The sequence below is a fragment of the Mytilus edulis genome, chromosome 7 (genome assembly GCF_963676685.1).
Source record: "Mytilus edulis chromosome 7, xbMytEdul2.2, whole genome shotgun sequence".
Taxonomy (NCBI): domain Eukaryota; kingdom Metazoa; phylum Mollusca; class Bivalvia; order Mytilida; family Mytilidae; genus Mytilus; species Mytilus edulis.
In genome coordinates, this window is record NC_092350.1 from 49,539,902 (window position 1) to 49,566,800 (window position 26,899).

Below are 26,899 nucleotides of genomic sequence, written 5' to 3' on the forward strand. Positions count from 1 at the left end.
GGATTGATATTGAACGTCCAGTTTCAAACAATACAAATACAAGAACACGTAAATAAGAAATGAATATGAGCTATGCTTTGTACATGGCCATCACGTTTTTTTTTTTTTTTTTTTTTTTTTTTTTTTTTTTACATGAAATCGTTATATTTCACACGAACCGGACACATTTTCCCGAGCCTAACACTCTTTTCTCTTACTCATAAATGTTGCGAACTTGGTAATTTTAAAATCATCAAACCAGTTGTCAAAGTCATTAAACTTTGGATTATATCAAATGTCGATATTTGACACAAAGACATCGAGTCTCATTAATTTCATTTCAAAAAGATCAATTGTTTCATATTTCTATGTAAATTTCCATTGGCTATGATTATTAAGATACAAATCCAACGTGAGGTTCAACATTTTCTTGGAAGACAAGTGTAAATAATATCTTTCTGTCGAGGAAATTAATTTCTTCTGTATTACATAAAAGAACAACGAACGTTGGTGATAAATTAGACAATAACAGTTCCATCCCACACCTGTCTTCAGCGATTTGATCGTGATAAAAAAAAAAACGTTTCGATGACTTGAAAATACGAACCAACCAGATACTCTGTCTCTTTTGAATGTTTTAAGCGCTAACGTAAGCACGCGATTTGAATATCAGGTAAGAACCACTATTTCATTATTGACTTGCTTAGTATAGTGACATGAACACAGTTGTAATTTAACATGAAAGAGCGATATTTATTCAAATAAAGAAAAAGGTAAGAAAATAATTATGATTTTTATTTTTTAAAACGATATTTTTTTATTACTGATATTTGCGTTTTTGTAAGGAAAATTTGATATTTTATCATTTTTAGTTCTTTTAAAAAAAGTAACCAGCAGAATTGCACATCTTCGTCTTTGACAAACTTTCAAACATAAGTTTCTGGAAAGAACATTTATCAAAATTATAAACATATTTAAAACCAATTAAAACCCAATCGTAAGAATTGTAAAAATAAATTAAATTATATATAATCAGTGTTGGGTGTTTAACATTATCAAGTAATATTCAGAAATATATATATTCTGTAATTTTATTATTTTCTCCCACATTTTATAAATCAAAACTTTTACATTTTCATTAATTTTATACTATTGGTGAAAGATACAACACTATATTGATGTTAATTTAAAAACTTGAATCATAAGGAAGCTAATGAGTTCATTAAAAGATCAACCGAACATTTGCTTCGAATGCGATCGACATTTCAAATCCTTATTAAGGAATATATCATTAAACACTTCAAGAATTCTAAACAAAGTTCTGCCGGTGCATTTTCGCCATAACCTTACAAGTACAGAAAAGCGTCTAGGAAAGCGTGACATTTATATAGTGTTGTTTTCGTGTACTACAAGTCTTGTGATTGCAAGGAAGCATTTTCTTGGAGAGATATTAAAATTTCTGTATAAAGTCTTAAAAAAGTACTTGTCTTATATGAAGAGTTGATAATTTCTGGGGGGAAAGATAATTTAGAAAATTTGCCATTAAGGGTACATTTTTTGAAGAAGACATCTAATTCCCCGGTTTTACAGCATAAACTTTTCACTCGTTTACCACCTATTTTCTGACAAATTAATAAGGCATTCTAAAAAAATCTTAAATAAAAAATAATCCGCAGGTCTAGGGAAGTTGGGCTTCATTAAACATGTCTATACTTTCTAACAGTACGTTTATACAGCTGTGAATAGTTGTCTCATTGGCAATCATATCAGATAATATCCTTATATCTATTTATATTAAGGATGCATACTGAATGTGACTATCCGAATTCAGTTGCCTGTAATTCAATGGTTGAATTGTCGTGAGTTACTGTATTTCATATTTGGCTTTCGTTTATTGTTTTGTACATAAACCAGGCCGTTAGTTTTCTCGTTTAAATTGTTTTATATGACTTTATGTCAATCAGAACCTTTTAAAGCTTGCTATGGGGTAGATTTTTACATTGTTGAAGGACGTACGATGATCTATAGAAGCTAAGATTTATTTTTACGTCATTTGGTCTCTTGTATAGAGTTGTCTCAATGACAATCATTATACCATATATCTTCTTATTTTTTATTACAAGTAATTCCAGTACTTAGTCCTTGGATTAAATAGCTTTACTTAAGTAAATCTATCAGTGACTTATAACAATTACAAAATGTGACAATATGTTTTAGACCATGATAATATAAAAAAAAAAGATGTGGTATGATTGCCAATTAGACAACTCTCCACAAGAGACCAAAATGACACAGAAATTATAACAACCATTGGTCACCGTACGGCCTTCAACAAAGAGTAAAGTCCATACCGCATAGTCAGTATAAAAGGCCCCTAAATTACAATGCAAAACAATTCAAACGAGAAAACTAACGGCCTTATTTAAGTTCGATACCAAAACTCCTTAATTTGTTTACCCAATCGGACCATAAAGATAAATCTTGCAATATGTTTGGTAAAATGAAAAATGACAGAAAAAGAGAGGCAAAAAATACTAAAGTGACATGCAAACCTATAAGTCGAAATTAAACTGACAACGTCATGGCCAAACACCAAAAAAGGACCAAAAACACAAATAACAGTATAAAACACAATATAGATAACTAAAAACTGAGCAAACAAGACGAAACCCGCCAAAAGCCAAGGGGTTCTCCGGTACATGTATATAAGTACTTGTTGAGATAACATTTGGAACACACGTACAGGTAGTATTCGTTGAAGAAACATGTTCACAAACTTCCACGGCTAAATCCTATTCGGATTGATAAGAAACTGATATTTTTATTTTAAAGCCAGTATGAAACCGATTACCTACTTAATTTACCCGAGTGATAATTATACCGAATTGATTGTTTCGGTTTGCGTCTTAAACATCGAATAAACTTTGGTATTTATATTTATTGCTCTTCGTTCGACTGGCAATAATTACAAAACAATATAATTAACAATTCTTAATAATAAGGTAATATATAGTTTCTTTCATTGATTTAAAGTGCATTGACAGGTAGTACCTATAGGAAAGAATGATGCTTCATGTAATAATGTATGGTTTTACAATAATAGAATAGAAATGCGATTAATTTGTCTGAACTGACTTCAGACGCTAAATTAATGTTGATGCACGGGGGTAGTCCTTGTACAAGAGCTCATTGCACTCGACGCATATGAATATCCATTTTGGTTTTTGAATACTAGGTCAATTAATGACTGCTGTTTGAGGACTCTTGTTCAAGATGTATAAATGAATTGAACTAGAAATGACTGTCGTAAATGTTGAAAGTTTTTCGCATTGTAGAACCCTGTTAAAAACCATTTCATTTGAAAGTGTATACTTTGGACTGAGAGTGAAGTTTTAGAATACATCTTGAAGTTACGTGCATTTGTTATTCTTAAATGGTTCTACTAGCACAATTTAAAACCAGGAAACGATTAGTGATCTCAGCAAGATAAATTTGAACGGTAATGATTGCAGTATCCTTTTGACACGTTACCAGGATGGCACTGAACAAAGAGTTCTTCATGATAAAAATCAAAGTCAGCCAAACAAAAAGTTTACCATGATAAGGTTAATCGTTAGGGTATTTCTGTGTCAGAGATAACATAAATAAGTTCTTTTTTTTGTAGCCACAACCCTGTCCTCCCTGTCCTCATTTACGACTATCACTGGACGATAGCGAAATATAATCGCATTTTAATAATATGAACAACATGACGGGTGCCATACAAAAGTGGAGCAGGACATAGTCACATCACTGGAGCATCTGATTTCAAGCAGATTATGGGCGAATATTTATGTTGCTCAATCTTCGCTTTTCTTTAAGTGTTCTTCAGATTGTTGTTACATCTTCTTGGTTTCTTTTCGTTATGGTGTTGTCTTTGTCCTTTTTTATTCCGTTATCTTTCTTTTTATTTAAACTTCTGGAACTTGAAATGTCATTACAAGCAAAACAGCAACTAGTGCTACTTTAATGACTTGAAATAACGAGTTTATTTGCCACAAACTTTATTGAAACTATCCCATTTATAGCACTCATCTAATCGTTCCTCGACAAATACACCTTATCGCTATTCCCGGCTGACCCGTCCGCTTGAACTTTTGACGTCAACAACAATCACTTTTCCATTGTGGCGTCAGACATTTTGTTTTATGACGTCAAAATTTTACGGGAACCTGTGTGATTTCCAGCAATGGCGGACAAATAGCGATAAGGTGTATTGCATCACTAATACTATTATTCTTGCCAAAGAATTGATAAATAAATCAAAATGAATGTCAATACGTTAAAATAAGTGTTCAATTTTTGAAAATCAACGCTGTTGTGTCCTTTGCTGTCCTTTTAAAGTCAAATTATTCTGATATCTAGTTTTCTTTAATATCTCATATGGTGGTCAAGGACGTCTAAAATGACCTGTCCCTGACCTTTATATTCTCTTCCACTACTAACGATTTCATTAATTAGAAGATTTAGAAACAGTCGTTTGCTATGCATTTAGGTCATACCTAATTCCACTGATAAATCCATGATACTGTAGGGAAATGATTGACCTGAGTTGAGAGTTTAATAGACTGCATTGAGGACAACTTAAATCCCATATGATAGAATTAAATAAACTTTAATTTGCTGTTTTAAATGCAATAGGATTCTTTTTAAAAAGAGTAAATGGCTTTTTGTTAGAAACATATTTTGGTTTAGACACTATTAATTCAGTAACTTAAAGATTGGAATGTGCAGCATATGCACATTCTACGCGGCAATTATAAGTTGTAGCAAAAGTTTTTCGGCTCAGAGTCGGAACAAAAGCTCTTATTAGTTGATTTTGATAATTGCGTTATTTTATTGGGATGTAAAAGCGTGACGGAAGAACAATGTGTATGACCAATAACTTTGTATGCTAAAACCATGGAAATGAGTTGTTGCAATTGTTTTGGGTATTTTTTCCTATGCCTTGTTATGTACATGTAGTTGTCATGAGAAGACGTGTTGTCATGCATGTTAATTTTTGTTGAAAAATACTATTCGATATTGGAAAGCCTCGCGAATGCATTTAGCCAATAGAAAGTACAGATTCGAATGAAACATACATGTAATGTGATCATTCACTGACGGTAACTAACAACAAATAATGGTAATGATTATAAATTCTTTAAATGCAACTCAAATCATTGACACGAAGTATTTTATGCTGATATCCACGGAAATTCATAAAGGTTTGTTTGTTAAATTTACGATTTATTTCTTGAAGAAAAGATATTTTCGGGTCGGTTTAGATCTTGACATCATACATAAGTATTGATACATGTCTAATATTTTAAGTCACTGTTTCTATATTCATAAAAATTATGACATATACATGTAAGCTGAAAACGTTAAATATGTAGACAAATAATATCCTTGACGCATTGTATTGCCTTTATTTTTACATTGACGTGCAATATATAAATCTTTTTTGTTCTTCTGAACTTGATTTATTTGTTTTCCTCCTTTACTTATTATTGCAGTTTAATATCTTATGGATCGGTCTGTGCGTAGTATCCCAGACGGATAAATTTGTTATTCATCTATGGTATTACCAGGGAATAATTGGCGATTTCCACAATGTACTACGAATAACAAAGGAAAACTATATACAGTTAAATTTTCATTTAGTAGTAACTGCTCTGAATTGTTTCAAGAGTGGCAATACGATTCTTATTGTTGATTTCTATTTGACAGGAGACTATCGGGTTACAATTCAGAATCTTGATTAAATTTTGTCTTATGATTACTGTCATGTACTTTGAGGCTTCATAGAATCGTTGACCTTTTTATTTTATCACTTTTCCCCTAAATGATTTTTTTTTAAATAAACCACTTCAAAGGACCATTATAGGCATGGAACTTAAACTAAGGGTTGTCTGGGGTATAGACATTTAATTACTGGGCTCGACTTCTCCTAGCAAGTCGGTAAACCTAGTGATAGATAGAGGGGTAATATGTTTTTGTAGCCGGGCTTTCAGGATGTTTTAATACGGAGCTAATTAAGTCGAAAAGGGAACTCTGATTCTAATACATCTTGAAGGAATAATGTTATGCTGTCTAAACGTTAAATAATTCTAGCAATAGCTATTCCCACGTGACCTGTTGCAAGAAAAATATGCATGGAATATTTGCAACTGGACATAAGACATATATAATCAAGCATGCGATGCAAATTCCATAGCTATTAAAGCAAATACGTTTTAAACTTTTAAGTTTATCACTTTTTGTATTTATCATATAATTGGTGATTCTGCTTTAATTTGCACCTAAGGCTGACTGAGGAATAGATATATACGAAATATGGTCTTTTTCCGTAAAACACTTGTAATAGAGGGGCGTCCGTTTGGTTTTTCGGGATATACTTTTACACAGCCTCGTCCTGTCAAATTGGGGACGATATCTATGTAGACATAGTGCCACGCTCTGTGCACGTTACGAAACCCATGATACAAGTCTTTGATAGGTCTGTTGGTAGCCAGTTGCAAGGCATGTTTTTTGTCCCTATCCAATATACACTAATTTTCAATTTGCAGACCAGTTTTTTTTTACCTTCATCCAGAACCGCCTTTATTACATGACCTATACATACCTATTGTTTATTTTGTTAATTTGTGATCGTGCTTAACATGCATGAAATAATTGACATTAGACGTTAAGCAGTCAATTAATTAAAGATAAATTGAAATTTTTCAAATTCGTATTTGTTATATAATTAGAAGATGTGGTATGCATGCCAATAAGGTACGAATGTCAATGAGACAACTCTCCATTCAGTTCACAGTGTATAAAAGTAAACAATTATAGGTTATATCGAATGTCTTGAACTCTTCTTGTATCCGGCATTTTTTTAAAGCGAATAATAATATTTAAACTTCAACTTCATTTTGGGTGCGTTTTCCTGTCTTCATTGAAGACTGTTACATTTTATAGAAAATATGTATAAATATACTTCCCATTTTGCATAGGCGGATCCAGGGGGGGGCCCTGGGGGGCTCGCCCCCCCCTTTCGTGGGAAAAATTTGGTTGATTATATAGGGAATCATTGAAGCATGACTCGAGCGCCCCCCCCCTTTTAGGTCAGTCAGCCCCCCCCCCCCCCCCCCCCCCTTAGGAAAAGTTCTGGATCCGCCACTGTTTTGGCATGACATAGATGGTTTGTGTTAATTGATACTCAACTATACTTCGTGTGACAATAAACCTTTTTATGAAGGTTTTATATCAATTCATCTTTTTAATATTACGAGAAACCACAACACGATAAGACCCCACTTAAAACAAACCACAAGATGAGAAACAACAATAAGATCAAACTCTATTCAAAATTAACAACAAGATGAGTATCAACAATAGGATAAAACTCCATTTAAAACAAACCACAAGATGAGAAACAACAATAAGATAAAATTCTATTCAAAATTAACAACAAGATGAGAAACAACAATACTAAAACTTGATTCAAAATTAACCACAAGATGAGCAACAACAATACTTAAACTTGATTAAAAATTAACATCAAGATGAGCATCAACAATAAGATAAAACTCTATTTAAAACTAACCACAAGAGCTTAATTGTTTGAGAAACACCAATACGTACAAATCAGCTAAAAGTACTTTTGACGGTCAACAGGTATGCAAGATGACAAATAAAACATTCATTTTCATGACCGATTAATTCTATTTGAAATATATAAAATGCATGTAGTTTGATCTTGTAGACTTTACTATTTTGCAAACACAAAAAACAAGGATTGTTTGTATCATTTTGTGTAGAAATGTTAATTCATACTACCATGTTATCTACTTAAAGAAATTTCGTCGAAGATGGCAACCTAAATATTAAAGATAATTTTTATCGTAATGTCTTTATTTATCCATTTATTTTCTAAATAATATCATAAATTTCATAGAGCAGACGATCGAACATATTAGTTTCACTTTCATTTTAATCAATTTTAAAACTCTTCAGAAACTAAGTTAAGTCATATTCGCTGAAATAATTGTTTTGAAATGTAGTTTATATTAACTTAATTGCTATAGCGTATTGAGGTTTCGATCGTAATTGGTGTTATTTGTATAAATTTTATCTCATTGAAAATTGTCAATGTAATAATTGGTTTTAGATGCATCTTCGTTTTAAATTTGGTTCATACGAAATCAATTTTAACCAAAGCTTCTACCAAAACCATATGGTTACATAAAGCACATGTACATGTACATTGTACCGCAGTTATATACAGTTTAATATAAAGACTGGGAGAAAACAATTGAACAGTAACATATTATCGAGAACAAATCAGCTTTCATACGGGTCCTTAGTGTCAGTCTACATTGTAATAACATTTCAAATTTCTGTCAAGTTCACTTCAAACAAGCTTATATCACGAGAACGTTGTCATGTGATTTTCCCGTGAATTTAGATTCACATATTCTCACATGAATTTTTTTATATGAATTTCACGTAAACTTAACTGTATAAAAACTAGTATATTTATTTTTTAATAATTTGAAAATTTCGATGTTATTTAATAAATCTTTTATTTTGAGAATTCACGCGAATTTCAAATATAACAAAATCATGTGATGTCCACGTTAATTTCATGTGAGATTTACGTGATTATCAATTCACATTAATTTCACGTTAGTCAAATTCCCCTGATTAGATGAATTATAAAGACACCGGTTTTGTGTATTAGTAGATCGTCAAACTTTTATGTTATCTCGGATGGAAAATAAACTATGCCGAATGTATTTTCACTTTGGTATGTTTATCTGGAGTCGTATTGAGAGTTGAGGTAAGGAAATTAGAAATAAAAGCAAAAACTTGATGCAAAACTGTTCATGATTATGGATGTGTAGATCAAATAAAAGATACTTGAGATCTTTTAGCCTCCCATTCATATTACTGTAGTGAATAAGTTAGAAGACGCTAATTAAAATTGTTATAAGCTACTAAAAGAAAAAGGATTTAGAACGCGTCACGCTAATAGGTCATTCGTCCTTTGTTCTACATAATACTACTTAACACTATAAGTTTAAATATATGTATATATATAAATTGATAATGTATTTATATCACAACTGTATATATATGTATTATATAAAGGGCACTGACACATATTTATATAAATTATTTATTTGTAATATTAACTGTACGTCATTTTGACATGCATGTTACTCAAAGCGTGTTCGAAATAGATCCGGTCGGTTCTGTACGATGACGGTTCGATAGGCTGATGTTTCTATAGGCTGATGTGGACAAGCTTTCTGGTATTATTTTATGTAAAACGATTTCTAGGAGGAAATATTTCTTATGATCTAGTTTGTGTTTATGGAAATAGAAGTTAAAATGGATTTTTTTATCTATAAGACAATAGGCATAACCTAGACGTGAGTTTAAAAAAATGCAGTTAGGATTATAAACCTTTTCTTTAAATCGGAATGCTTATTGACCATTGAAGTCGCACATATTTTCTAAACCTTGTTTAAAAATACCACTGAAAACTTGTTATTGAATATAAGATAAACAAAGCTAGAGCATACTTTTTTCTATTGTCAACATTTGTTTCGTATACGCGCGAAATCTAGCCCCGTAGAAATCAGGTCGGTTTCATAGGATTATGAAACACGTTTTGAATATTAGCCTTATCCCATGAGCAAGGGTGTTGAAAAGTACAATCTGGTTCGATAGTTTATACTCAAATGACAAAAAGGTGTTTCAGAATTATATGTCTACGTAGGCTTATTCTAGTGTAAAATAAATGTTTTCCACAAGTGTCTCCTGGCTAGGTATTTACCATCTGTATGAAGAAAAAAACATCGGTAGCTCTTGTGTTTCATGGTCAACGCGACCAGTTGCTTCGTTGTTTTACCAGTTGTATTTCATCCATTATGATGTCCTTGTAAGGTAGATGTATACCTCAAGTATTCATATTATCAAGTAAACTAAAGTTATCATATTGATATACGATAAATATGAATACTGTCGTAGGTAAATATTGAGGAGAAATTACTATATTGTATCTCTTAACATAGTACAATGTATGTTTAAGTCAGAATTAATGAATATTTTATTTCATTTTTTTCGTGCGTTATTCAATGTTATACAAACATAAAAATAACGGAGTGGAAAACACTTATGATATCACTTGTACGTTGTATAAATACAATTTCTGTTGTACTAATAGCGTAAATTCTTTATTCATAAAAATTTGCAGTACTGTGTGAAAACAAGATTTAGTTTGTTTTCGTTTTTTTATGAAAATATATGTTAATATTGTTTGAACTCATTGAAAGAATGGGTCAGATTTTTTTTTGTCAAGGCAAGAAAGTTGATGATAAAAGAGGTAATATTGAAATATTGGACTATTTGATTTCATTTGCATATGAAACGTAGTAATAGTATATAATGTAAATAAAATTGAGAAAGGAAATGGGGAATATGTCTTAAGACTAATTTCTTAGAAGTGCTTAATTCCATCTCCTATTGGCAATATGTTTATTTGGTTCTCGTATGTTGTGAAAACTAAAATGCTGTCAGAGCTGTTCCCTTTTCACGTGAATTGCTATCATTAGGCTGACTTTTCATTCTTTGTAATCGTCAATATAAGTTGATGATAAAAGAGGTAATATTGAAATATTGGACTATTTGATTTCATTTGCATATGAAACGTAGTAATAGTTTATAATGTAAATAAAATTGAGAAAGGAAATGGGGAATGTGTCTATATATAAAGACTAATTTCTTAGAAGTGCTTAATTCGATCTCCTATTGGCAATATGTTTATTTGGTTCTCGTATGTTGTGAAAACTAAAACGCTGTCAGAGATGTTCCCTTTTCACGTGAATTGCTATCATTAGGCTGACTTTTCATTCTTTGTAATCGTCAATATCATCATTGGTTTGAAAAAATCTTCTTTATCTCTCTCCGTTCGCAAGACTTGCAATATAAAGCATATGTACATAATTATATACATTCATAACTCATCTATGTTGAGTTTTTATCAACGATAATATTATTGTGACTTTCACCACATTGTTAATGCATCCGGTTTTTTTTGTAGCGTGTAAATTTGTGTCCAGAATGGTGTCCATCAGCCTGACCGTAAACACTTTGTTGAGCGTAGGAATAGCATGTCTATGCTTCGTAACCATGGAGACACGACCTACAGACCAAGATGGCGATTTAAGTGAACTGATACGATCGTACTATGTAGACAATTATTCTGATATTTCAAATGGTCTCACAGATGGAAATGATCTTAAAAATTCTCAAATTAAAGGTAAGTGATTGGTTCTCTTATGTGACTTGAAAATTCAACTTATTTCGTGTGTTTTACTTATTTATATCGCTTTCTCTAAAATACTGATGGTTGCACTTTGTAAATTACAGCTGTTTCTCAAATCACGCCTCTTTTGGGGATAGAATTATTTTTTATTCTCTATTTAGAATATTCATAGAAAATTAATTTTGTTTACATACTGGTTCCCAGTTATGCTCTCTGTGTTCCATCTCATAGAGACATAACTTGGGAATGTTACCAGTAAATATACATGTGCATATTGTTTACATTGAAATCTGTGGTAACCCTTCATTCGAGGTAGGGGTAGTTAAGAAAATTAGTGTTAGTTTAAACTCTGAAAAGTTCAGGGCATATAAGGTTGGTCCCCTCCGTAAAACATTCAGTATGCCTTCGGAATATACAAATATTAAGATATTGTCAAGAATTTCAATAACGGCCTGGAAACAGACTAAGAGCATATAAACGTTGAAAACATGCCGCACAGCCCTATAGTTTGACCTTTGAAAAAATTGTAGTGCATATGAACTTTCAATTCTAGGATAAGATTTTTTTCAAAACTTCATAGTAAAAGTGGTACAGTTTTATCCGTAAAAGGAGTTCCTATGGGAAATTGCATTGTCAATATTTACAGAAATGCAACCCGAAAGAGGACCGTTAATATAAAATGTCACTGTTCAGTCAGAACAGAGGAAACCATGATGTCTGGTTCTGGTTGTTTTCTTTCTGATTATTCTGCCACTTTCGGTCAAACTACGGTGTGCCCATACTCTAAATCACAAGAATCTTATTTAAATAATTAATAAACAAACGGTGCTTTGCAGATCAACATGTCCGAGTAAAAACAAACAAGTTCATGTTGATCAGATAGCTGAGTCTTGAATGAGTCAAGATTTTTAGCAATACCAGTATTGGTGGGTAGGGCATTCCAGTCTCGCTGACCAGCAATTTTATTTTATTTTGACGGAGGATATAACTGCTATTCAATTTTAAGATGTGTACCTTCTTTTAAAATTAATCACGTACCATAGAGCTACAAGATAGTAACTGTTCCAGTTTATAAACAGTATTAGAAGAACTAAATGTGTAAAAGGTACTGGTATTATAGTCGAATGTCAACGTTTGTGTTTGAGAGGGGGAACAAAAGGTTTTACAAACTGTCAAGACTCCGATTTAATTGGTTATCAAAACGTTTCGAATAAACCATGTTCGACCATTATCAATAGATTTTGAAAATTTTGAAAATTGATATGAATTTGTTAAAGCACTTATGCATTCTCTTATGTCACATGTATGTACTTTGGGTGTTTTATAGCTTAAACAAACCCTTATTATACTATATTTGTTAATTTGTCTAACAGAACTTTATAAAAACAATACCACAAATCAATCGCTTCTTTCAAAGCTTTCTATTGTTAGAATTTTAATCAGAGATTTGATACTCTAAGTTAATTGAAATTTTACACTATATTAATTGATAAATTGATGTTATACAATCAGCTATTTAATAGCTACTATTAATACTTTATCCAACAATTAGATATCAAACACTGCTTTAAACCCGTCAGAATTTGTTTAGCTTGCTCCTCCATTAATAAAGTTTATTGCCCTCCATTAATAAAGTTTATTGCCGATAGATAAAATACGCCTACAATTAAAGCTATGTTTACTCTTCTTCCGAAAATAGAATTGAATAAGATTGAAGATATTTGACTACCTGTCTAACGGTACTATATGAACCAAAATTGACCTCGTGATTATTTAAAAAAAAACTGATGATGTATGTAACTTTAGCATTTGATAAACATGGAGTAATCAAAGGCATGCTCTAAAGAAATTCGGTTCGTTTTGATATGTTGATTATTTAAATTGTTTACGGTTCATGCTATTCTTAACTGATGCCTTTTCTAGACATCAGTTTTGTTGAGTGACCATGCACAACGTTCAGTGATCGATACAAAGAATCAAATATTGACCACCCAAATCACTCACTATCTACCTATAATTTATATTTGTTGTAACTCATGCATGTATCTTGACCAAGATACTTCGGTTCGTTTTAAAGTCCCGTTTTCACGATGTTTAACAGAAATCTGTTTTCTTGATCTACATGTCGACTTTGATTACGCCTTCTACCTTGTTACTACATTTTTGCTTTTTCTTTATTTATCCGGAAAGGCCTCAAGTAGTGGTTGAGCGATTGAATTGGCCAAATAAAAATAAAACTTTAAATCAGGAATGTTTCAGGTTCGTTCGAATCTTATCTTTATAAACTACAATTGTTAATGTTCATACCGAAGATCAGTAGTTTTCTTTGAACCCTCCGAATTCCTCAAAACTACATCGCAACACAACTGTAAATAGTAAATAGTACTGAAAGTGGAGTTAAAACATCAATCAATCAATCAATCAATCAATCAATTTTTTTGTCTGGTGTCAAATAAGCTGACTTGTGTTTCATAGCTTCTACTATATTCATTTATTTATTTGGTTTACAACAACAAAAAAACGAACTAAAAAGGATGAAATTTCACATTTGAAAAGGGGTGGTAATGCACTCGATACCATTTAAGGTGATTGTCAAAGAAATAAAGAACAATTTTGCTACAATTGTAAATGATCAAGGCGATTTGAAACTTGATTACGCAGAAAGCCATGCATATAGAGTTCTTTATTGTTCAATGTGTTCTTAACTGGCCATTAAAAGAGGATTGCGTCAGTAAGAAATTTCTAATATGTGATAGAAGCCGTTCTAATCATATGATTTCAGCAATTGAGACATTCAATTGCTATGTTGGTCGTATTTCGTGACACTTCAATAGTGATTTCCGACATCTGTGGTCGTTTATTAAATTCAAAACTGCTTTTAAAAAACAAATTTAATTCCTTTTCATTCTGAATTCTTATTTCCAATAAATAGAACTGGTCGTAGTGCAAGAAATTGAATTTTCCGTGGTCTATTAAATGTAGATTTCGTTTTATTAACTTGTTAGTTTTGAACATCATCGAAAAATCGTCAGGAATTGTCAAATCTAAATGAAAACATTTTCATTTAATACTGCTGATCTTACATATTATTTTTTTCTATAGGTATAAGTAGCTTATATTCAATTCAAATAGCAGGAACCTTTTCGTCTACTGTTAAGAACTTGAACAATACTCTTGAATTTAATATTTCTATTCCTTTCTTTTTAAACCAGACTGCTAAATTTACATAACTTGCGATATCAATACCAGGGATATTTTTTTTACAAATTAAAATCTTTTCAGAAGTCTGATCAACCGTCTTTGAATTCAATATTTAAGATAAATCTTAACACAATAAGGAAGAAAAGCAGAGGTTGCCCTATTCTTCGTCATTGTAACTCTGGGGCAAGTTGTCTCATTGGCAATCATACATGTACCACTGTTTATTATTTTTATTTAAATGGAGTAGGTCCAGTAAGACTTCTTTTTGGCCTCAAATTATAGCAGTTTTACAAAATGTTTAAAATGTAAACTTTTAGCTATTTATTGAAAAATAGAATGCTTCTGCTACATAAATATGGGCTGTTTGTTACAACGCACATATATCGGGTACTAGCATCATTAAGTCATGCTAAATCACTGAAATCTTCACAATTTTAGCATTTTAGTTAAATTTTAGAAAGTTTCCGTCTTAAATGACAGTGGTCGCATTTGTGTTCATTCTTAATATTGAAATGAAAGTTGAATTTGATGATAATACATAACATATATATAAAAGTTGAGTATGAACACGGATGCGGCCACTTTTCATTTTTGACAAAAAACATTTGAAAAGTGACATTTCTTGGCATATTTGATAGATTTTTCCTATTAACGCTTGAATCGGAGCGTTTTTAATCACCAAATCAGATAAAATCTTTCACATAAACTAATTGAATCAACTAAAAAGTGTCCAAAATCTTTCGTCAGATGAACCTGAAATTTGAGGACAAAATCGACCCTTACCGGACCTACCCCTTTATTAATCCTTCGTCACTATGTTGGGTAGTATTCTACTTGGCAATCATACCATTTCTCCTTACTTTTATACACAATTTATTAACAGTATCATTTATTTTATTTGTTAAGCAGTTATAAAGTGAATACTAAACTTAACTTTCTTTATATGATCTAGTGAATTAAATTAGAAACTTTTGCTAAAAGTTTATACTAGAGATTCACTGGTACATATGTGCTTATGTTAGATATAGTTTTTTAGTCTTATCTACTATGCAGTCTGAAGAAATCATGTAAGGTTGTGTATAATAAAACTTGCCTTGTGTAAAATATACCACACATACACCAGTGTTTGTGTCAAACCTTAAAATAAAAAAAGAAGATATGGTTTGATTACAAGAGATCATAATGACACCGAAATTAACAACTATAGGTCACCATACGGCCTTCAGTTTACTTACACCTAGAAATTTAAAGTCTTTGAAGTTGGATTATCATAAGCTTGATTACTATAGAGTACATTTGTATTATCTGATATATGAGAAGGTGACCCATTTGATACTTTGGTGACCTTAAATACCTGACCTGTTTATTTAATTATAACAATTAAGATAAAGCTATTAGTGATGATAATGATGTTGTTATAGTCTAGTATTTATTTCTCAAGCGTTTATTGTATATGGGTTTGAATATTGCTTACAATTCAGTTTGAAAAGTTATGATCTCATTGTTAAAATTAACCAGGAGGGTTTAGCATTCACAAATAAATCTAACCCCAAAACATACCTTGAGTGCCTACACACACCCTTAAAAACCCTACCCAAGTTAGGAGCCTGATATTCAGTGGTTGTCATTGGTTGCTGTTTTGCTCTGTGCCTTATTCGTTTGTTTGTCTATGATAACCATTAATTATGCCAGGGCCTTTTATACCTTACTTTACATTATACTCATTGTTAAAGGTCGTTTGATAACCCATAGTTGTGTCATGTGGTCTATGGTGAATTCATCGGCAATCATAACAAATCGCCTTTTTTATATTCTACTTAATTTTTATTTTCTTTGCTTCGGATCACATTGAAATGGATTTTTTGCATAATGGTCATTGTGACGGAATATTAAGAGAAACAAACATAGTTGAACTGCAAGGTCAAACATTACTAAGTTATTGGAGTGGTGCTCTTTCTATTGGAAGCGCTCTTAAAATTTATATCGTTTCACATTCATTGAAATAATTAACTTCATTATGATGATATGCAAACAGCATCTTTTGCCCATCAATACAAAAAAAAAGAAATAAATATTAAACTAAAAACTGATTATTAAAAACTAATTTTTTTTCTAACAAATGAGGTCTTAATGAAATAATAATAAAAAAAAAATCCTTGTGGGTTGTGAGTAAATGAATTTGAACATCATTTACATTGACTTATACATGACAATAAGCAGTTTCTAATTTCAATGCATTTTGGGTAATGTTTTTAAAAGCCTACAATAAAATTCAACCATTGACGTCACGTTCTTATCATTTTTGTTCGAACACTAAAGTTGAGAGATGTATACAGCGTTTTAGCTCTTTTACCCTTGGCTGTATCAAAACAAAAGTCAACTTGTTTAAATACTTTTTTGGTTATGTGTACGTTTGTATTTTGAGAAGATTGTGATCTGATTGCGACTTCTTAGACCATCAGGTCACAAAAGGAACCCTGGTTTATCCATCGTGTTGAAATGTTAAAACGATTATACCAATAATCGTTTAAACAGGCGCCTGACTTTAGTTTACCATGTGTATGTGTTATGTCTTTGGCGAAAACTAGCCTTCTCTGATCTTCAATAGAATTTTGAATGCGCATATTATTTAGTGTACCATATGCCTTACTTGAGAACAACGCTGACACAAAATCTATCTGTAAGCACGTGTACCTTAAAAGTTTACAAATAAATTCATTATAGATACCGGGATGGAAATTTTGTATGCCAGACTTGCATTTCTCCTACAAAAATATCAAAAGGCCAGATAAAGTACGCAGTTGAAGAACACTACTTATGAAAAATCAGTATGCTAATTAAGGCCCATCTCCAATATCCTATAGTATTGTAAGCACGTTAAATGTTGAACATAAAACGATACTTAATTTTGTCTGTTTGTATAAAGGTTAGGTAAGTAGTTAAGTGGGTGGCTAAAAACAGAAAGAAATACCCATTGGAAATATAAAAGTATAACTTAACTGTAATCAAGGACAACATAATAACATTTGAGCTGACGCAGCTATTTCTATGGTACATATATGCAAATACTTGACTGATAAATAAAACTTAGGTACAATGTGATATATAGATATGATAAATTAATTCATTGAAGCACAGTATTAATGGTTTTACTCTGTAAAAATTCATTTGTACGAAAAAATGAAATATTATTGAAAAAATACAAGTGCATTCTACAAATCCAAAGAATCATGCTAGAGTATGGTGGGATAAACATTCATATTTACAGCTTTACATGTAAGATACGTTTATGACAAACATTTACAAGGTTAACTTCTTACACTTGAACTTGACCTTAATGCAACAAAATTGTCATATCTTGTCCGATTAATAAGTATCTCTTGTAAACTGTAGACAAATTAGTTTGTTTATTTTCTATTTGTCAGCCTACGACATCCTAAGACATCATATACTGTAGTAATCTCGCAATTACAGAAATATTAACACGAATCCGTGTTCATTACGCCCAACCGACTTAAAACTGTCATTCAGCATAGATCGAATGTGCTCCTTTCATTACATAAAATAACTCATTATGATATAGGAACATGTCTTTACACGAATCTTCTAAACGAAAAATGGTTGTTTGCAGAGAGATTACATAGTTGTCAGTTTGCTTATGACATTTGAGTTTCTAGAAATGCTCATCTCACAGATATAGACACTCTCAGGTAATTGTCATGTACCTTTTCAAGATGCTACTTTATATGACTATTTAGACTATTTCACGTTCTAAAGTATACCAAAAGGATGATGTTTGTTCAGATGTCGTTATCGACAGAATGAATGGCAAGATATGACAATACTGAAAACCGACCTAGACAAAAATACACAAAAACAGAAAATTAGAGATTGAAAAAAAAATTAAACACCAGGACAGTAGTCGAACATGCCTCTTTTGATGTCCTAGTAGAAGTTCCCCATGACATTTTATTTTGCAATGTCATAATATCTTTTCCTGTTGGAACACGTATTCTGTACTCTTCATTTCGTAAGGAACAAATTCTGTAATAGGTGTTCCAATTGAAATACTATTACAGAATATTTCTTCCATTTGATATATATATTTTGAAGGAAATTCTCTTTTGTTACAGCTTCACTGTCTTATAGTTGTTCAAGATTATTCAGTAGTCCGATTTTCAAAGCATAAAATAATGTTGCAGTTATTTAAAAATAAAACCTAGCATATTAAGCTGTGTTTCAAGCTAAAATATACTACACTGCCAAAGATAACTAACAAATTCAGCAATAACAATTACGCAACTTTGGACTTAAGTGGCTAATAAACTCATCTCATAGAAGCTATTGATCCGTTCACTTCGACAATTTAATAGGCAATGCTAGTTATTAAATGACAAGACTTGTTTACCACCATTAGAAATTTATGTGAAATCACTACTGCAGATTGTTTAAGTGGTTGGAGAAATTGTCACCTATTTAAACACACCGTAAATGACATTTTGGCACATGCTTACTTGGGGTGTTTTATCATGAATCGTAAAATCAATCGAAGTACTTGCATATGGTGTACATGTTCATGTATTCAAGAATATTTATCTTTAGCTAACAGTTATACTCCATGTATGCTGACTTTATTGCGTTTTAAAGAAAGTGATTATTTATACCCATAACAATGCATCAAAACCGACCATTTTCACTGGAAAGTTTGTAAATTATACTGTGCTGATTATCTAATATGAGTCTCAGAATTTAATTTGACAAATAAACATAAGCTAATATCAAGTTACTAGTTTTGAAACGTGTCTTCTTTAATAAAATAAAGTTAATTCAATATTGTAAATACGTTTACATCAAATACTCTAGGATAGTCAATATATACATTTATATAATTCTCATTATAACAGCCAAATTCATAAAGCATGCGTTCATCCCTTCTATTTTAGCTTTATCTATTAATTATATGACTATCAATGAAGCAACATTAGATTTATTCATGACATAACAGATCATAACATCATTATCTTAATTGACCGAAGAAGTCCTGTCAAGTCATTTAAGCACAATGGCAAAATATTTTGACAAATATAAATACATCAGCATAAGGGAATGCCTTGTTTACTAAAAATAGATATTTTAAAATGATCATGATTGTCATCGGATGTGGGTAGTTACCAATTTGGTGCTTTGGTTACCCTCCAAATTTAACATGGCTTCTGTTTATGCACATTTCTTACCAAATGTTTCCTAGCAGTGATCACTTGATGGCATCCAGCCTAGTTTCAAAAGAGAACAATTCGAATATAACTGTAAGCATTATCTGCCCAAAGATTTGATTGGTCTACAAGCCGGCATGTTTTAATGTATTTTGGTCGTCGAAATGTTCTTTATGTTAAAGTACAAGTGAAGGATATTGTTTATGAGGGTTTTTATAATAAAATTTCAAAACTGCGAAAAGAAAATTCCTTAGATCTATGATCCTGATTATATTGAAGGAATTGTATTTGTGTTTGTCGAAATGAACCTCCACCTTAACAAAAAAAACCAAAAAAAAACACACACACACACACATATTAAGTCTCTATATATAGCAACATGAACTTTGTTCCAAATAATGTGAATACAGGTGAATCTTATTATAGAGACTCAATATGTGTGTGGGTTTTTTTGTTAAGATGGAGGTTCATTTCGACACCAATATGTTTGAATATTGTCGATACGATAGACTACGTTTGTAAGTGGTAATTATGACTCCTTCGACCAGTTTTAACATATGGTACCGCTCATGAACAGAAATTGAAAAAAAAGTTCTTTGGCCTATCACACTTGTTAGTTGATCTAAAGGGCCCATTAATTCATAGTTTGTATTGCAACAATAGATTATAATGTTTTAATGTTGTTTTTTTATTTTCAGAGAATATAGTACCGTATATATCACAGGTCCGCCCAGAAGTCCGAAGACACAGAATAAAACGACTAGGTACGTTATCATAACATGTTTAAAAGTGCCATAGATAGTAAATGATCTTGATTAGAGGTAGATATAGCTAGTCTGCACACTTGACTATTCGATTCAGCGTAAGAGTACGCGCATATTTAATTTATTTTCGTATTTGACTGACAAATGTGTTCTATTAAGTTAGGCCGAGAACTGTAGAAAACATCTGGCAACAAATAACTGTTTCAGAATATAACATACAACAGTTGTTTTATTGTGGGTTATTTTGCAAGCTAAGCACTCAGTGTCAAACTGACATATCTGGCAGCTATAATTTCATTAAGGTGGTACCCAACACTTTAACTAAAATTAATTTGGCTCGTTTAATTTTCTTAAAATTTTGACAAAGTATTTACTTTGACCCTTTTACAAAAATACAAAAAAATCAAATGTTTTGAACCAACCGTTTTATCAGAAAAAATACACTGGTTATATAGCAGTTTGACAAACACTTATTTTGATCATTGACAAGCTTAATATTCCTTTAACAACACAACGTAATTAAAACGTTTAGCTGATTTTACAGAGTTATCTCCCTGTAGTGTTAAGTACTTATTGCTAAATTTATCATCTATCCAAGAGAAATGTTATCTATCGTCGCTGGGCTTCTAAAATGTCGTATATGACTTTTTTGGCTAAAAATACTTTTTGACTTCAATGGTCTGGGCGGGAGGAAATCTTTGGTATTACAAAATAGCATACAGTTAGACAAATCAAAATGTGTGAAATAAGACATATTACAAAGTTGCCAATGTCAGTTTTTTGTAAAGTTTGCTTCCAAAATGTTGTATGAAAACTTGAAAATCGTTGTAGAATGGCTTTGGGGAAAAAAATAATTGTACATTTTTTTATTTCTGTGAAAATAATTTAAGTTCTTGGATAATCCAGAAATGTCAAAGTTTTTATTTCACTGCTATTTACAAAAATGTTCAATTCACATACGACATTTTGGAAGCATTCATTTTGCCAAAGTTTTCAAAGCCCGTTTGTGAGATATTTTTTACTTCAAAAATTTGTAATTTACAAAATTTTAGAAGCCCAGCGACGCTATGTATATGAATAAGAGTTCGATTCACATATTGATATATTGTAAGAAGCGTAATGTCTTACTAGTAATATATATATATGTAATAAAGAATTCGTAATATAAATTGGTATATTGTGAGGATCAGAAGGGTAATAATTGATTGAATGATAAGTCTACGACAAGAACCAGTAAATTATATGTCTAGTATTCTCTCCACGAATGGCACATTATTGGAAAATTGAACCCTCTTTGTCTTGTTTTAAGAATAGAACAACACACTTCCCTTTAACAAATTTTCTATTCAATAACGAGAAGTTTAACTAATGTCTGTTTCAACATAAACTGACATTTCCGTAACCAGTAGACGTTTTTGAAATATTAAACAATTTAAACAGCTGTTTTCTACGCCAGATATATTTCATTACTATGTTTGGACAGATTTAACATGTTTACAAACTTGATAATGTAACAAAAATAGATCAAGTTAGAACGAATTGCTGTTAAAGATGTCCAATAAACATTTACTCTATAGATAATAATCAACTTTTTCAAGTTCGTGTATTTCTATCAAAATAAGTAAAAGTGGTCACTAATTTAGAATGTGGTGGGTGTCTAAAAGAGTGCATACGTTTAAAAATGTGAAGGGTCTTGTAGTTTTAAGATATTTATTCAAAATCCAGGTGTCTTTGCGTGGTTGCGACCCAACAATTGACCTAGGTTTCCTAGAAGGAAAGCTTCTCTTATTGGGATGAACATTCATTGCACGGTATCATTTTGGATGATAATACATAATAATTGCTAATGAATTTTTTTATTCCCCCACCTCTCGACATTTAACATCTGATTAATTGTTTGCTAAACTTAATGTGACAGATATGTAATGTGCATTCAGGTTGAAAACGATACAACAAAGTTAATAGTTAGTGTTTTTGCAAAGTGGGTTGACCAGAATGAAAAGCAGACTCACTAAAAAAAATAGTGTTTTGTGGATAGAAACCCATATTTTTTCTTTTGAAAAAGCTTACGGTTGATCCCTCAAGGAGTTATTGCATTATTTCTGTTTGGGGATGTATGCGTTGCATGCTCTCTACGTTAGACATTGCTTCTCACGTCCTATTTGCGATTGGAAGTGGTTGCGTATATACATACAACCCACACAGTTGAACGGACTTAACTCTAAATCATTGGTTTTACTGTTGGGTAGGGAAAAGTATTTGTGATCATATTTTTACCTAAAATACTTTTCAATCATTTGAATAATCGTATAACCTTTTTCATGATATTCAAAATAATTAATGTTTTGGACATGTATATGCATACTGAAAGGTCTGGTCTACCATTTAATGTTCGAACGTAACGTTTATCTGAATTATCGGAAAAATTATGCAATTCTACTCGTTTACCATACTTCATAATTGTATTGCGCATACAAAGGTAATAAATCTACATTAAATTTAAGAGAACAATAATTTTGCTTCATGTTAAAGGATATTTAATAATATGAAATTACAGATTCATTAAATTTTAATTTCTGATAAGATTAATGGGATCAACAGTACATTGTAATATAAAAATTACATAATAGAAAGACATACAATACAAAAATTGATATATAACAGCAAAATCAAGATGCATACATTTTTTCATCAACATATGAATTTATGAAAGAGAAACCACACCATTATCATCAGCTCGTGATATTCATAAAAGATATCTGTAATATAACTATAAGACTTCAAACCAAAGATATTAAACAACTTTCGTCTTCTTTATATTTCTATGAATGTGGAAGGTACATATGTCGAGGAACAATTAGACCGTTAGTTTTCTCGTTTAAATTGTTTTACATTTGTCATTTCTGGGTCTTTTGTAGCTGACTATGCGGTATGGGCTGTGCTCATCGTTGAAGGCCGTACGATGACCTGTAGTTGTTAATTTCTGTGTCATTTTGTCACTTGTGGAGAGTTGTCTCATTGGCAATCATACCACATCTTCTTTTTTATATCCACATAACCAAAATATATCCAGACACATCTATTAATATTTTTATTAAAATTTCGACACTCTCCAGTTTTTAATGTTTGTTCAATATATATATACTTCTTTCTGATAAACCGCTGTATATACAAATGTTCACAGAAGATCATAAACATTAAATGATCATACAAAGGTACATATGTCGAGGAAATATAAAAACATAATCATGATAATACAAAGGTACATAAAGAACGAAATAGATTTTGGTTTTATTAATTATTTGTGTTACTACATAAGTGAAAAGAGTTACTCTATCTAAAAACAAATACATTAAAACACTAAAATATGGTTACCTGTTAACTAGAACTTGTGAAAAATAAGGAAACGTAGTAATGTAATTTCAAACCAAATTATCATTTTTTGACATCTTTTTGTTTTATATTTTAGGAATTGCTGGCCACGAAAACATTGATATGATCTTAAATCACCTGAAATCAAGTCGACAAAACAGATTTAGACCAGCACTATCCGTCGGCGGTTCCTTTGCAAATTTGAGAAATATGATGTCGAAAGCTGGACGTTAGAATGAAAGCCTTGCACGTTTACATACTCAAAGAGTATATTGTGACTATGGCCACAAAAGATATTTAACAAATTTTGTCTACTTTATATTTCTATATTATAAAATTGTGGTTGATATCTGTGTTAGAAACAGTTGTGATACACCATTTTAGTTCTTTTAAAATCCTGCTTTTCTCTATCTTATTCTCATGTTAGTGTGATTTTACATTTTTGTGATACATCGTTTTAGTTCCTAAAAGAAATCCTGCGTTTCTCTATCTAATTCTTATGTTAGAGTGATTTTACTTCGGTAAATTGTTTTTTTGGGTGATATTTATATACATGTATATCTAAACCTGAATAATTTGGCTGAATTAAAGAATTTAGTTTAACCAATACTGTTATATGATCTTTAACATTGCTTGTAATGATTGAAAGTATCTTTAAAGGTAAATTTATTAATCAATTAATTTATTTATTTGATAAAAGTAAATTGGTTATTAAGAAAACAACATCTAAAAGACCATAACTTTGTATATTTTATACAAGTCGAATTTTGTTCTGTCGGGTTTTTGTTCTTTCTTAAATTGTTTTATGAACATAATTTATATATTTGAAACATTGAAAGTTTCGATATGAGCTAAGTAATCAAAATGTGTTTTACATTCCATCAAAATAATAAATGAATATTCTGTACAGTAAAAGTTAATTACAACTGGGGGTTATTTTACATATTTGGTAAAATTGATAAGATTTTTGCAAATGATCTATTTAGTCTTTATGTAAAAATAATTAGTTATTAGCGTGTAGAATCTTTCATGACACAAGATCAAAACCAGAGAATGGGGAATATCTGACAAAAAGTTTAAAACAAGAACATCGAACATCCTTAACAATTGTAAACCAAACCAAAAGTCTTAAATACCAGATCTCTTCTATGACATAGGTTGTTAGAAATATACATTTCCATACAAAAATAGACCTTATATCTTTTAAGTTGATAAACTGTTTCCAATGTTTTCGTACAAATTGCAATTAATCAAAACTTTTATAAGACATGATACCCGGTTTGTCATAGTCATTGCCATTTTAATTTTTCATTCGTTATTACAAAGTCAATGACTTTTAATATTTGGATATCCAGTTATAATTATTTTTTAAAGTGCCACGCAGTGTGAAAGACTTCGAAGACACATTTCAGGCATTTATATAATTTAAAATCTTATTAACGTGAATATTATGATACACTGCAAACTAAAATTCGGAGTGCATAAGAGGTCTCCAGAAATCACTTTCTGAATGATTTTTGTACTGATTTTATATCTATTTATAGAAATTTATTATGCTGAGTTGTACGATGTCAGCCATTTTCAACTCTACCAGACATTCACTTCCTGTTTGGCTATACTTTGATCTTTTATTATACCCACTGTACATGGAATATAAGATTTGTGATATACTAACGTTGCATGACATCAAGTGCAACTTTTTTTACATTTTATTATTCGTGTTACAATGTAGAAGCAAATATCTGAAAATCTACTGATTTTTTTTTATAGAAATAAACTTTATTTTACTGGCATTATCCAACATTTTATTATCTTTCATTATTATACGCAACACAACCTTGGTACTGTTTTAATATTTTCACATAAAATTCAAAATATCATGCGAAATAGCAGGAGTCGAAAAGAGACAGACGAAAAGAGCAACAATAGTTCATAAAACAATACAAAGAAAAACAAAGATTAGAAGCAAAAACAAAAAAACTTCACAAAAAAAAAATCAAAAATTTATCCTGTTGAACTTACTTTAAATAAAGCTAATACTAACAATGACCACTGCCCTTTTCTCGATCTTGATATCTATATCACTATTGGAAAGGTGAATACTAAAATTTATGATGAAAGGGATGATTTTTTATTTCCTATCGTTAAAATATACGTTTTTAGATGGTGACGTTCCCTTGTCACCATCTTAAGGTGTTTATATATCTCAACTTGTACGATTCGCTCGTGTATGTGACAATGTTTTAGATTTTAACGAGAGAAAATTATGTATTACTGAAAAATTATTACACCCGGGTTTTCGATATCACAAACTAGTCAAAACATTTACTAAATTTTATCATCGGTATAAAGACATCATTCGTAAATATAGCTCAACATGCAGACTTCTAATACGTTCAGGTATTTCACATCCAATTTTTTATGGAAATATTCTTTATAAAGCACAAATGTGTCAGTATTCACCTCAGAAACTTACAAATCCTTTGAATAGACTTATTAAGAAGGGATATAATTACGATACTGTTGTCAAGTCATTAAAGTTTGCATATTTTGGCGTTAATATTGAGTCACTGATAAGGTCTTTGCATCGGAACTAAACACATTTATTCTAAAACAGCTGTTGGCATGACACGGGTTATGTTCTTCTCATATATGTTATGATGGTATGATACTAAACCCCTAACGGGAAGGATTGTGCCTGATGTTCATATGATGAAATCATAATCTTTCAATCAGTTTAATTGAAGTCTGGAGCTGGCATGTCAGTTAACTGCTAGTAGTCTGTTGTTATTTATGTATTATTGTCATTTTGTTTATTTTCTTTCGTTACATCTTCTGACATCAGACTCGGACTTCTCTTGAACTGAATTTTATTGTACGTATTGTTATGCGTTTACTTTTCTACATTGGTTAGAGGTATAGGGGGAGGGTTGAGATCTCAAAAACATGTTTAACCCCGCCGCATTTTTGCGCCTGTCCCAAGTCAGGAGCCTCTGGCCTTTGTTAGTCTTGTATTATTTTAA

General features: G+C 31.1%; 1 protein-coding gene across 5 annotated transcripts; it reads left to right on the forward strand.

Moving 5' to 3' along the window:
- The first annotated feature begins 491 nt into the window (after positions 1-491).
- Positions 492-25,669, forward strand: LOC139481697 (uncharacterized). Of its 5 annotated transcripts, none has more exons than XM_071265165.1 (4): positions 492-652; positions 11,102-11,320; positions 20,439-20,504; positions 23,974-25,669. In XM_071265165.1, the coding sequence occupies exons 2-4, from the start codon at positions 11,122-11,124 to the stop codon at positions 24,108-24,110; spliced, it is 402 nt and encodes a 133-aa protein (XP_071121266.1). In that variant the 5' UTR covers positions 492-652; positions 11,102-11,121; the 3' UTR covers positions 24,111-25,669. The 5 variants fall into 5 exon arrangements, with proteins under 5 accessions (XP_071121266.1, XP_071121265.1, XP_071121264.1 ...); XM_071265164.1 differs by having other exon boundaries at positions 636-752; XM_071265163.1 differs by lacking the exon at positions 492-652 and adding an exon at positions 5,086-5,228.
- Positions 25,670-26,899: the final 1,230 nt, after the last annotated feature.

What these genes read in the sequence shown, in the direction of transcription:
- LOC139481697 (XM_071265163.1), top strand. Translation starts at nt 5,144, where the DNA reads ATGGTAATGATTATAAATTCTTTAAATGCAACTCAAATCATTGACACG. An exon ending in TAAAAATTCTCAAATTAAAG is followed by an intron (nt 11,321 to 20,438) that starts GTAAGTGATTGG and finishes TTTTATTTTCAG; the next exon opens with AGAATATAGTACCGTATATA. An exon ending in ACACAGAATAAAACGACTAG is followed by an intron (nt 20,505 to 23,973) that starts GTACGTTATCAT and finishes TTTATATTTTAG; the next exon opens with GAATTGCTGGCCACGAAAAC.